At 45.7% G+C, this 13,496-nt stretch overlaps 1 protein-coding gene across 1 annotated transcript; it reads right to left on the bottom strand.

The window, feature by feature from the left end:
- Positions 1 to 3,045: 3,045 nt before the first annotated feature.
- Positions 3,046 to 13,286, bottom strand: BPIFA3 (BPI fold containing family A member 3). The gene is made up of 7 exons (XM_052651343.1): positions 13,163 to 13,286; positions 7,626 to 7,776; positions 6,551 to 6,658; positions 5,367 to 5,516; positions 4,074 to 4,158; positions 3,590 to 3,653; positions 3,046 to 3,080 (listed from the first exon to the last, which is right to left on the bottom strand). The coding sequence occupies exons 1-7, from the start codon at positions 13,284 to 13,286 to the stop codon at positions 3,046 to 3,048; spliced, it is 717 nt and encodes a 238-aa protein (XP_052507303.1).
- Between the last annotated feature and the right edge of the window lie 210 nt (positions 13,287 to 13,496).

Here is a 13,496-nt window from a genome sequence, read left to right as displayed (position 1 = left end):
GTTGGTGATGTCAGTGCCTCCTCACTGTGTTTCTCACATACTGGAGATTGTGCCCTTTTCATCCTACATATCAGACTGTGATTGTGTTGGGGAGTCTTTACCGGCATTGTTTTGTGAATCAAGAGATCTGGGCAGAGTTCATTTTATTTTTCAGTTGTGCAATGTCTGCTCTCCAGAACTTGGGAGTGGGATGCTAGCTCTGTCCCCTGGGAGCCAGAACTCTTATGGAAGCAAGAGGAAGTTGTTACAAGCATAGGCGGGCAGGGTCTGGAGCAAGCATCTGAGTGTTTGGGGCTGAATTTCTGCTTCAATTACCCCCCTACTCCAGACCCCGGTATCATATTAGAGGTCCATTGTGCACCAAGCTCCTCCAGGAGAAAACATGATGAGTCCATAGCTCTGTGAACCTTCAAATGGAAAAACAAAACCCCAGAATTCAAGAAACTTGAGGAGGGCTCTTGAGAAAGGCACTCCTGGCAGGGGTCAGAAGAAAGGTAGACAAAAGCTGCTTTCACCGAGGGACCAGGCGACCTCGCCAGGGGATGAGGCCAGCCCTCCCGTGTTTGCTCTTTGAATCATGAGCATGAAAATCCCGTAAACTCAAGGGTGTCAAGGGGAATCTTTTGTGTGAACATGGCGTTTAGGGTTGCAAATCCCCGGTGAAGCATTTTGGATTAGGGAGTCTGAGTTGAAAGATGGAGACATGAGTATTGCTTGCCCCATTCTCATCTCTGAGCTGTTGACACCTCCTTGTTTGAGCTTGTCAGTCAAGCTGAATGAATATTTCATCATTTTCCCCTAAGTGTAGGGTGTGTGTAGATGGGTGCAGGGATGTTGGGAGGGAAGACTGAAGTGGGGGATCCACAGTGGTCAAAGTTGTGGGCTCTGGAGTCTGGCTGCTTGAGTGCAGTTGGCTTGGTCATCTCCTGGCTGTGTGAGGATATCAGTTTTGAATAGGATAGCAGTTTTGAACTTCATGGGGTTTCTGTGAGGATTTGATGAGATGCTGGATGCAAGCTCTGTGCACAGCTTGTCATATGGTGAGTCCTTAAATGTGTGTGTTACTGCTATTAATTGTGTGTGTGTTATTTCCTCTTTATTTCTCAGTATGCTATTTCTTGCCTTGGGTGGAGGAGGACAGGAGTCTATGTTTAAGAATTGAGGGACTTCTCTGGTGGTCCCAGTGGCTAAGACTCTGAGCTCCCAATGCAGGGGCCTATGTTCGATCCCTGATTAAGGAACTAAGTCCCACATGTTCTGCAACTAAGAGTTCTCACACTGCAACTTAAAAAAAAAAAAAGAATTGAATAGTCATTAATCAACTTATTAACAATGAATTAAATGACTTTTAAGAAGCACTTCCCATGGACCTAGCACATGTTAATCATACTGCAACTGCTTTTGTGTATTCCTGCAAATATCCTGCAGGGTAAATAGTTTTTATTTTCAAAATAAAAATTTTTGGTTAAAGTATAACATAAATGGGAAAAACGCACATAAATGAATAGCTCAATGAACTTTCACAAACTGAACACCTTCCCTGTAATCAGCACCCAGATCAAGAAACAGAATGGCATCAGCCCTGCAGAGCCCCTCCCTCTGCTTCTAGTCACTAAGCATCTCCCTGAGGATAACACCAACTTGACTGCTGACTGCATGGATTAGGTCTGCTGTGTTTGAGCTTCACATAGATGGGAGATCTGTGTTTTGGAACCTGGCTTTATTAGGTGTGTGAGATCCATCCATGCAGTCCAGTGAGTGCAGGTCATTTTCATTACTGTAGAGCATTCTGCTGGTGACTGTCCCACAAGCTATTTGTCTATCCACTGTATTTACCCATTTTTTTGGATGTGCACGTAGGGAGTTTTCACTTTGGAGCTCTTACGACTACGGCTGCCACGAGCAATCTTGGACAGGTCTTGTGGTGTCCACAGACACATATTTCTGTACTTAGGGGTGGGATTTTGGGTCAGAGGGAGGAATATGTTGCCCTTCTGGAGATGCTGCCACCTAGTTTTATAAAGTGGAGTTATGACTCACCTCCCTCCAGCAGTGTGCTGCAAGATTGCTCCACATCCTACAAGATTTCTATCCCCTTTCTGCAGGGAGGAAGACCAAAAGGTTAAGTGCCTTGTCCCTGACACAGCCAGGGAGTCCTAAGACCAGGACTCACCCATCATCTAATCATGAGTAAATGTGCCAGGCCTATGCTGGGGGTGGGTGGGGGGTGTGTGGTCACCGGCTACCCTGATACACATGTCCATATGCTCATGGAAATTCTAATTGGGTTGGATTGAACTTGAACTCAGATCTGTTTGGTGCAAGTGTTTCTACTTTACCACTCTGTCACCATTCTGCACTCTCTTGGAATCCAGCAGAGTGCTTGGCACATTTTAGATGCTCAATAATGTGAAAGTGTTAGTCGCTCAGTCATATCCAACTCTTTGCAACCCCATGGACTGTAGCCCTTGGGTCTCCTCTGTCCATGGAATTCTCCAGGCAAGAATACTGGAGTGGGTTGATGTTTCCTTCTCCAGGGGATCTTCCCAACCCAGGGATCAATCCAGGTCTTCTGCATTGCTGGCAGAATCTTTACCATCTGAGCCACCAGGGAAGCCAGGTGCTCAATAAACATGGGTTGAATGGATGAGAGGATGGGAAATCTCAACAGGACCCTCCCTGCACTGATGAGCAGATCAATGGATGGGGGTTGCTGACTGCAAATTACAGGATAAGAAATGTTTTCTGTATCATCTCTGGGCTGATGAGCGAGCCCAGGTGTATCCAGTCTCAGGATGGATCTTCATCAGGTCTGACTTCTGGAACCCAAACCTCAGGACCTAGGCAGAAGGCCCTTTGCACTCTTCAGAGCTAGAATTTATTATGGAAGAGGATAGGATGTCCATAGAACCTGTGGTACAAGTTTTTGGGGCATCAGAAGCCCCATTGTAAGGGAGACTTAAAGTCTCCAAGTGTGTTATTTCCCTCTAATCATCAGTGGCTGCTGGAGGCGCTCAAATCTAGTTCATGGAAGGTTGGCTGGACTCAGAGTTGGTTGAGTTCATGAGCAATATCCTGTTCTGTAAGTAGAAGAGGCAGAATCAGTCACCAAGTGTTTGCCCCCAACTCCCCAGCTCCACACTGAAGGGGTCTCTCATCCTTCCATGCTGACCAAGGCCCAGTGCTGGGGACATTTGCGCTGAAACTCTTAAAATGATATCTAATCACTTCTTGTGTCTTTCATTCACAGTGAGTTCCCTGAAGGCAGGGACTTTATCTGTTTATCTGCAGCTGGGGCTCAGATGGGCTCAGGTAGGGGGGTCAGTGCTCCCTAAAGGATTGAGTGGAGATCTTGGGGGAAGCTCTGGAGGTTTGATGGGGTACAGTCTGATTGGTAGGGGCGCCCTCCACTGTCCCACCTCATTTGGGGACAGTGATGGTCACGGTCACTCATTCACCTCTGAGTGTTCTCAGAGCACATGCAGACACCCCTCAGAAGGCCTCCATGGGTGTTGAAGCAGGGGCAGCTCTCTTGTCCATTTGCCTATCTTCAGTCCTCCCCACCAAACGGACACAGGTGCTCACTTACCCATGAGGCTTTTCAACAGTTTCACATCCAGCTGCCTGAGTATCTCATCAATCAGAGGACATACCTGGGCCACCAGGACAGAAAGAAGGGTCAGACCCAGGACTGGAAGAAGAAAACTGGAGGGCCTGTGGCTGGGAGCCATGGGATTTCAACAAGGAACCATGGCAAGAGTGGCTTCCCTGTATTGAGTGCCAACTATTTGCCAGGAGCCATGCACCACACTACTCTGCTTTGTCCCCCTGAATCTCTGTGACTTTCTGTGAAATAGAGAATGTGATGGTTCCCATGCTACAGATGGGGAAACTGAGGTTCAGGGAGGCTAAGTCACTTGCCTAAAGACACAGCTGGTAGATGGCAAAACTGAACATTTTAATGGAGATTTCCCAGGTTCTAAAGACCCATTTCTTCAATGAAATGCCAATATATATCCCTGACCCACAGACTCGAGGATGCCCAAGGTGAAAACCCTTTTTCCCTAACTTACCTGACTTTCTATCAGATGTGGGATAACTTTTTCCAGGTTGTCTCTGAAGTTGCGGAGAAAAGGATTCACCTTTGGTGGGATAGCTCTAGAAAGAGAGGTGGGTGTATTGCACAGAACAGATAAATACAGGAAACACTAATGTCAAGGGCTGTGTGTGGAGAACATCTCACACAGCCATTGACTCCTCAGCCAGCTCTGCATGAGAGGTGTCACTGTAAGCAATAATCAAAGGGTGAAGTGATGTGCCTTGCCCAAGGTCACACAGCTAGTTAAGCGTTGATTGGATTAGAACCAGGTCAGTAGCCACACCCCACAGTCCTCTTTGTGGATGTCTGGCATGATCTAGGCATTCAGTGAATATCTGATGAATAAATGAATGGACATACAAACACTGAGGACCTAGTTGCTTTCAGGCATCTGGAATTATGGAGAGAAATCAGACATGGATCTCGCCCTTGAGGGACTCACTAGTCCGCTGGGATTCACTTACTTGGTCAGCCAGCCTAGAGATCTTCATTTAGATCTGCTTTTTTCTATCTCGTTCACTACTGTACCCCTAGCATTAAGTGCATCGTGCATAGCACACAGTAGGCTCTCATTAAGTATCTGTCGACTGGCTGAGTGATGAGGAGGAGCTTTAAAGGAGAAGGGAGGGGCACATAGGCCTAAGGACCAGCATGTGCAAAGGCTCAGTGGCATGGAAATATATCATGCTGGTGGAGGGAGTCCTCAGAGAGGCTCGAGGGCAAAGGGCTGCAGAGTGGGGCATGGGACAGGACAAGCAGGGCCTTGGGTGACATCCAGGAGTTTGCTCTCTATCCAGAGGGTGTTGGAGGACTGCTGGGGGGTTTGAAGCTGAGGCAGGGCGGGGGGTGGACAAGACCAGATTTCTGGGCTGGGGGAGAACAAAGACCAGAAAATCCCCCTGCTGCAGGGGGAGAATGGAGTGAAGGCAGTGAGGTCTGAGTCAGGGAAAGCTGGAGGAGGTTCAGAAAGTGGACTATGAGCCTGGCCAGTGGGTGTGGAGATGGAGAGACAGGGAGCAGGTGAGGGCTGCCAGGAGGTCACAAATGGGACCTGGTGAAGATGGCCTGTGGGGAGGGGGAGGAAGAGTCTGGCTTCTGGGAGGCTGGCAGGGCCATCCCCAGGATAGGAATGCAGGAGGAGGAAGAAGTCTGGGGGAAAGCGTGAGGTCGGTCTAGGGCTTTTCCAGGAGGTGGTGGAGACGCGCGACCGAAGCCAGTGCTGGTCGGGAAGGGGCCCAGCCCTGGGAAGGGGTGGCTGGGATCTTACTCAGTGAGGAAGGTCGTGTGGACACTCCTGGGCTCCACGTGGCATTTGCCTATCACCAGATCCCTCCGGCCAAACTCATCTTTCTCCAGCCAGAACTCCACAGAGAGGTTCATGCGTTCATGTGTCTTTATGATATGGTTATTGAAGGGCCTGGGGATGAGAGAGAGAAGGAGGGGAAAGGGCAGGAGACAGAGAAAGAGTAGAAGGAGGAGAAAGCAGCCAACATGGAGAGTGGCTGTTTTGCGAAACCAGCCCTGTGGGGCTCCACGGTGCCTGGATATTAAATTCTGTTGTCAATGATTAAGGAGAAAAATGTTACTAGCCTAGGTGGCTTCCATAGATCCTTTTAAATAGACTAGATTAGGGGGTCTTTGGGCTTCCCTGGTTGCTCAGATGGTAAAACAATCTGCCTGCAAGCCAAGAGACCTGGGTTCAATTCCTGCCTTGGGAGGATCCCCTAGAGAAAGGAATGGCAACCCACTCCAGTATTCTTGCTTGGGAAATCCCATGGACAGAGGAGCCTGGCAGGCTACAGTCTATGGGGTGGCAAAGAGTCAGACACGACTGAGTGACTAACACTTTCTGGGAGGGGCCCTCTGGAAATAAAAAAATGGAGATTCAATTTTATTCTAAAAATCTTTATCACTTAGTGGAGCCCTCCATTTCCTTGGGAGCAGCAAATGTTAAAGGACAGTTTAAACAGGCAGAGGGAAGGGTGATGAGATCATTAAAGTGTTTCTCTCTCTCTCTCTCTCTTTTTTTTTTTTACTTTACAATATTGTATTGGTTTTGCCATACATCAACATGAATCCGCCATGGTTATACATGTGCTCCCCATCCTGAACCCCCCTCCCATCTCCCTCCCCGTACCATCCCTCTGGGTCATCGCAGTGCACCATTTTAAAGATCGTTGTAGGGAACTCACATAGGTTTAAATGAGCAAATGACCTGTCTCCACTTATCAGTGATCGCCATCCACATTTCAGCTGAAGAAACCAAGGCTCAGAGAGGTGAAGTGACTTGCCTGAGGTTACACAGCAAGTGAGTTTGGAAACCAGGATTTGAAACCAGGCTGGGGCAGAAAGATCTGGGTTCCCCAAATGGCCAAAATCTGCCTGCCCCCACTCCCGGCTTCCCAGTGAAGAGGAACAACGCCCTTTAGACCCTGCTTCTGTATGACTCACAGTCTCAAGTCAATGTCAAATCCAAGTAAGATGTTTGCTGTGAACCACTCCTTATGGAAAGACATCCGGATCCCACCATAGTCCAGCTGAGCGTTGGTAATGTTGGCACTACACAAGAAAGGAGAAAAAGGCCCCCACCAATGCTGAAGGATCTCAGACCTCGAGACCTTGGGTTGACAGACAAGGCTGGCAGTTGTGTTTGGAGTCAGATCCTTTTACAGATGTTCTGCTGGCAAGAGCTCCCGGTAGGAGTCCTGTGCTTCAAGCTGACCCCAAGCGCCCCTAATAGCTCCATACAGCTGTCTCATGAAACCCACAGCCAACTGCAGACCCAGCCACTGGGCTTGTTCTCAGAGCCAGCCTAATGCTCTCAGAGGATGACTGTCATACATCAAGGCGATGAGTACTGGCACTCATTAAAATGGAGGGAATGAGGGATTCAGATCACAGAGGAGGCAGGTCAAGGGCACAGCAGTTGAATACCCTTGAGACCTGCATCCATTGAGAGGAAGGAGGGAAAAGTGAAGGTGAAAGAGGCCCAGTTATGCGAGACTAATTATACCAACGGCCATGCAGTTGTATAATTAGTGGTTATACAGTGGCTATGAGTGCAGTGGGGAAAGCCCCTAACAACTCCAGGAGGCAGGGGTCATTATGCCCATTTCACTGATGGGACTCAAGGCTGAAGCTCAGGGAGCTCAAATGCCTTGCCCAGGGTCACACAGCTTTCAAGCAATAAAGTGGGGTTCAAATGTCTGACTCTAGCCCTGGGTTCCTATGGCACCCCAGATGTTATCCGGGCTGTGCTCTGGGTACCTATGTCATAGATGAGATCAGAGTGGTCCAACAATTTCCCCAAAGTTGGTGGCAGTGCCAGGATGTAAGTGAGGACACTTTTGCTCCTGAAACCTCTGCCTTTAATGACTATGCTGTGCTGCGTTCCCCAGTGACTCCCCCCAACTCATCTTCCCTCCTTCCTTCTTCACAGGTCTTGCACCTCCAGGCCTTAGCTCTGCCCTCTGACCCAGAGCCTTGTAAAGAATCCCAGGGCCAGGGATGGTGTTCAGGATCTCACCTGCCTTCTTGATGGTGATGATGGCTCATGCTGCTGATTAGCCAGCCCACCATCCCCGGGGCCATCTGCCCAGAGGCATTCAGACTGTCCAGGAGGTGAATGTTCTGGATTCGGCCCTCTGTATTGTGCTTCGTGAGGCCCTGGGCAATAACTAGAAATAGACATGGGACCAGTGACATTGCACGATGCCCTGGCAAAGGTGGGGGGGGGGGGAGGTGTTGGAGCCGGAGGCCCACTTCTTGCTGAGTGATCTACTGGGGGGCTTCCCTGGTGGCTCAGATGGTAAAGGAATCTGCCCGCAATGCAGGAGACCCAGGTTTGATCCCTTGGAGGAAGATCCCCTGGAAATGCAACCCACTCCAGCATCCAGTACTCTTGCCCAGAGAATTCCATGGACAGAGGAGACTGGTGGGCTATAGTCCATGGGTCACAAAGAGTCCCTGGTCCATGGAAGACTCTTACACAACTTTATAAACAGGTAATTATGAAAGTAAATGGGAAAAGAAGATGCAAAATTCATTTTATGAGGCTAGTACAACTTGCTTCAAGAACAGTACAAGACTGATGACCTTGAGAGGTGGGGTGGAGTGGTGTGAGGGAAGCTCAGGAGGGAAGGAACACACGTATACTTATAGCTGATTCACGTTGTTGTACAGCAGAAACCAACACAACACTGCAAAGCAAGTATCCTCCAATTAAAAGTGAAAAATTAGAAAAAAGAACAGTACAAGGGAAGTTATGTATCAATTTTATATATGGAAAATTTGCTAAGATCCTAAATAAATGACTAGCTAACAAACCTAATAGTATACTATAAAAATCACATGACATTACAAAATATAAATTTTGGTTTGATACATTGTAGGTACATTATAGTATACTACAAAAAATATATTATAAAATAGTAGCTTGTAAAGATATAATTCAGTTCAGTTCAGTTCAGTCGCTCAGTCGTGTCCAACTCTGTGACCCCATGAATCGCAGCATGCCAGACCTCTGGGTCCATCACCATCTCCTGGAGTTCACCCAAACACATCCATTGAGTCGGTGATGCCATCCAGCCATCTCATCCTCTGTTGTCCCCTCTTCCTCCTGCCCCCAATCCCTCCCAGCATCAGATTCTTTTCCAATGAGTCAACTCTTTGCATGAGGTGGCCAAAGTACTGGAGTTTCAGCTTTAGCATCATTCCTTCCAAAGAACACCCAGGGTTGATTCTCCTTTAGAATGGACTGGTTGGATCTCCTTGCAGTCCAAGGGACTCTCAAGAGTCTTCTTCAACACCACAGTTCAGAAACATAAATTTTTTGGCACTCAGCTTTCTTCATAGTCCAACTCTCACATCCATACATGACCACTGGAAAAATCATAGCCTTGACTAGATGGACCTTTGTTGGCAAAGTAATGTCTCTGCTTTTCAATATGCTATCTAGGTTGGTCATAACTTTTCTTCCAAGGAGTAAGCGTCTTTTAATTTCATGGCTGCAGTCACCACCTGCAGTGATTTTGGAGCCCCCCAAAATAAAGTCTGACACTGTTTCCACTCTTTCCCCATCTATCTGCCATGAAGTGATGGGACCAGATGCCATGATCTTCATTTTCTGAATATTGAGCTTTAAGCCAACTTTTTCACTCTCCTCTTTCACTTTCATCAAGAGGTTTTTTTTTTTTTAGTTCCTCTTCACTTTCTGCCATAAGGGTGGTGTCATCTGCATATCTGAGGTTATTGATATTTCTCCCGGCAACCTTGATTCCAGCTTGTGCTTCTTCCAGCCCAGTGTTTCTCATGATGTACTCTGCATAGAAGTTAAATAAGCAGGGTGACAATATACAGCCTTGACATACTCCTTTTCCTATTTGGAACCAGTCTGTTGTTCCATGTCCAGTTCTAACTGTTGCTTCCTGACCTGCATATAGGTTTCTCAAGAGGCAGGTCAGGTGGTCTGGTATTCGTATCTCTTTCAGAATTTTTCACAGTTTATTGTGATCCACACAGTCAAAGGCTTTGGCATAGTCAATAAAGCAGAAATAGATGTTTTTCTGGAACTCTCTTGCTTTATCCATGATCCAGTGGATGTTGGCAATTTGATCTCTGGTTCCTCTGACTTTTCTAAAACCAACTTGAACATCAGGGACTTCACGGTTCACGTATTGCTGAAGCCTGGCTTGGAGAATTTTGAGCATTACTTTACTAGTGTGTGAGATGAGTGCAATTGTGTGGTAGTTTGAGCATTCTTTGGCATTGCCTTTCTTTGGGATTGGAATGAAAACTGACCTTTTCCAGTCCTGTGGCCACTGCTGAGTTTTCCAAAGTTGCTGGCATACTGAGTGCAGCACTTTCACAGCATCATCTTTCAGGATTTGAAATAGCTCAACTGGAATTCCATCACCTCCACTAGATATAATTATAGTACATTATAAAATATTTATTTTAGAGATGCTAGGATGGGTTTAACATAAGAAAATCTGTTAATATAATTTATCATATTAACATAATAAATATTAAAGTGGTAATTGTTAGATGCAGAAAAGCACTTGTTAAAGGCTAATATGGATTTATGATTAAGAAAAATTTAGGAAACTAGGAATATAAGGGGACTTCTTTAACAAAATAAAAACTATATTCCAAAAACCTACAGAAAATATACTTAGTGAAGAATTCTAGACATATTCTCAACCCTATCGGAGACCTTGGCTATACTGCAAAATAAGAAAAAGGCACACGAACTATAAGGTTTAGAAGAAAATAGAAAAGACTGTCACTATTTGCAGATGATGTTATACTCTGGACAGAAAATTGAACAGAATAAATAAGACAAATTATTAGAACTAATAAACCATAAGACTTTGGGGTAGCAGATTAATTTTCAAAAATCAACAACTCTCCTCTCATCTGTAGCAGCAATACCAACTAGAAAACATAATAGAAAATCAGGCAATATTTACTGAGGCAACAAAACTCACAAAATCTCTAGGAATCAATTTTACAAAGCATGCTCAAAGCATTTACTGAACTTTAAAATTCTATTAAGGGTTATAAAATAAAATCTGAATAAATGAAAAGGTATACTAAGTTTGCAATTGGATAATGTAATATTGCAAAAATATCATTAAATTCATAAACAAATTCAATGACATCCTAATTAAATTTCCAGAAGATTACTTCTTCTTTTTCAATGAACTAAACCCAGTCTAAAATTCATTTGGAAGAAGAAAGTTCTATCAGATGAAATGGCATTTTACAAAGATGTAGTCCCATGGATGGAGGAGCCTGGTAGGGTGCAGTCCATGGGGTCACTAAGAGTTGGACACGACTGAGCGACTTCACTTTCACTTTTCACTTTCATGCATTGGAGAAGGAAATGGCAACCCGCTCCAGTGTTCTTGCCTGGAGAATCCCAGGGACGGGGTAGCCTGATGGGCTGCCGTCTATGGGGTTGCCCAGAGTCGGACACGACTGAAGTGACTTAGCAGCAGCAGCAGTGTTTAAAATACTATGTTCTTGGTATGGAAACAGTTACACAGAAACAGAACACAGAACTCAAAAGGGAATCCATGTGTTTGGAAATTTAATCATTTAGTAGATGAGTTGAGAAAATGGACTCAAATGGAGAGAAGTGAAGTTGAATCTCTAACTTACGTATATAAATATACATACAGACGGCCTCCAAATGAATTAAAATGTTACATCTAAGTTTGAAAATATTCTTGTTCAATGAAGCATCTACCCACAAAGTTAACAGGTGACAGTTTGTGAGAAATGTTAGCAGTGCTTAGACTGACAAGGGACTAACATCAAATAAATTAACATCTCCTCAAATCAAAGAGAATTAAAAAAATGGAAAGCAAATAGAAAAATGGGGAAAGGGTAAGAACAGGGAATTCAAAGAAGTCAAAATGGCTAAAAAAATTAAGATGTGATGCTCAGGACCTCCCTGGTGGTCCAACGGTTAAGAATTCACTGGCTAAGGACCCATATACTGCAGAGCAGCTAAGCCCACGCACCACAGCTACTGAGTCCACGCTCAACTATTGAGCTGACAGGCTGCAACTACTGAAGCCTGCATGCCTGGAGCCCGTGCTCCACAACAAGAGAAGCCAGGCAATGAGAAGCCCGTGCACTGCAATGAAGAGTAGCCCCTACTTGTGGAAACGAGAGAAAGCAACGAAGACCCAGTGCAGTCATAAATACATAAATAAAATTTTAAAAAAAGATATGATGCTCAAAGTTCCTACTAATCAGATAGTCAAGCTAAAACAATTAGATGTTGCTCACAACAAAACAAAACAGACTAGCAGACATTTAGAAAGATGACATTATGTACTGAATTGCACTACCCCTCCCCAAATGAACATATCGAAGCCTCAGACTCCAAATTTGATGCTATTTGGAAATGAAGCCTTGAGGGAGGAGTTAAGCTTAAACCAGGTCATAAGGGTGGGGCCTTAATCCAATGGGACTGGTGTCCTTATAAGGAGAAGAAGAGGTGCCAAAGTACACTCACTCACTCACTCCCTGTGTGCACACAGAGGAAAGGCTCGGTGAAGACACAGTGAGAAGGTGGCTGTCTGCAAGCCGGGAAGAGAGGCTTCACCAGAAACCAACCCTGGCAACTTGAACTTGCAGCCTCCAGAGATGTGAGACAATAAATGTCTGTTGTTCAAGCGCCCTGGTCTGTAGTATCTTTCTATGGCAGCCCACGCAGACTGGTTCAGGTGGGTTCTCTCCAGTGCTGGGAAACATGGGGACAGAGGTGTGCTTGCTTGTTACTGGAATGGGTGTAATCATTCTAGAGAGCAGCCTAGCAGTCTTTAGTTAAATTCAGTTTGCATCTGCCCAGCCGTCTCCCTTTAGGATATACCCCAGAGAAATTCTCCCACAGGTTCTAAAAGGAACACATATGAGAATGTTCATCACCATGCAGTTTATACTAGCAGGGAGTTGGAGACAACTCAAGTGTTCATCCCTAGGGAGATGGACAAGTGGTGGTGAAGTGGATGAATTTCATGGACTTTTCTGCATTAATATGAAGCAACAGATGTCAACAGCATAATGTCCAGAAAAAACAGTAAAAAAAAAAAAAGAAGTCTTGTTTATTGGGTTGGCATCAACTTATTTATTGACATCATTAAGATGTCATGGAAGAATCTGAACAACCATTATGGCCAACCTATGTTTTACAAGGATATGGGCATTTTAAAACACATATATTAAACATACTGCATTACCTGCCAAGGAAGAGGGGAATAATAAGAGGTTGAGGGGAAAATAACATAAAATAATGTCCAAAAAAACAGTACAACAAGAGGTTGAGGGGAAAATAAAATAAAATAAAACACAAGAGGGGCCTTGCTATGGTGCCTGATAATGACGATGTGCTATGAACAGGCATATGATCAACTCAACCTCAATTTTTTGTACCTCGGGTCTATGAAAAAGAGAAGGAAAAGAGGGTAAGTGACTGATCCCAGCTCATCTAGCTGGGTAATGCTTTCCCACCCTCCCTGTGACAGCGGGCAGAGCATGAGGTTAGCTTACTTCTCGCCAGAGCTGATTTGCTGTCTGTGTGAGTCTTGGCCAGGCCAGGCTGGTGTGGCTTGTGCAGGGCTGAGGGCAAGGCCAGCAAGCCGAGGAGGACCAGGAGCCTCCAGACAGAATGCATCGTGGGTTCTGGGACCTGTGGGTATCAAGAAAGATCAGTTGATACACAGGTGGATGGCTGCAAGGGTGGCCACTGGGATGAATGGACTCATGGTTTTTGGTAGGAAGATGACACTGGAGTTAGCCCCCCAGCATGCTGTGGGGAGGCGTTGTGATGGGCTCTGGCAGCTGCCCCCGGGGCTTGCTCACATGGTGAGGGCAGCAGGCGGAG

The sequence above is a fragment of the Budorcas taxicolor genome, chromosome 13 (assembly GCF_023091745.1).
Source record: "Budorcas taxicolor isolate Tak-1 chromosome 13, Takin1.1, whole genome shotgun sequence".
Taxonomy (NCBI): Eukaryota; Metazoa; Chordata; class Mammalia; order Artiodactyla; family Bovidae; genus Budorcas; species Budorcas taxicolor.
This window is presented reverse-complemented; position numbering and strand designations above follow the sequence as displayed.

What these genes read in the sequence shown, in the direction of transcription:
- BPIFA3 (XM_052651343.1), bottom strand. Translation starts at nt 13,286, where the DNA reads ATGCATTCTGTCTGGAGGCTCCTGGTCCTCCTCGGCTTGCTGGCCTTG. An exon ending in TTTGACATTGACTTGAGACT is followed by an intron (nt 5,517 to 6,550) that starts GTGAGTCATACA and finishes TCTCATCCCCAG; the next exon opens with GCCCTTCAATAACCATATCA. An exon ending in ACTGTTGAAAAGCCTCATGG is followed by an intron (nt 3,081 to 3,589) that starts GTAAGTGAGCAC and finishes TTCTACTTACAG; the next exon opens with AACAGGATATTGCTCATGAA.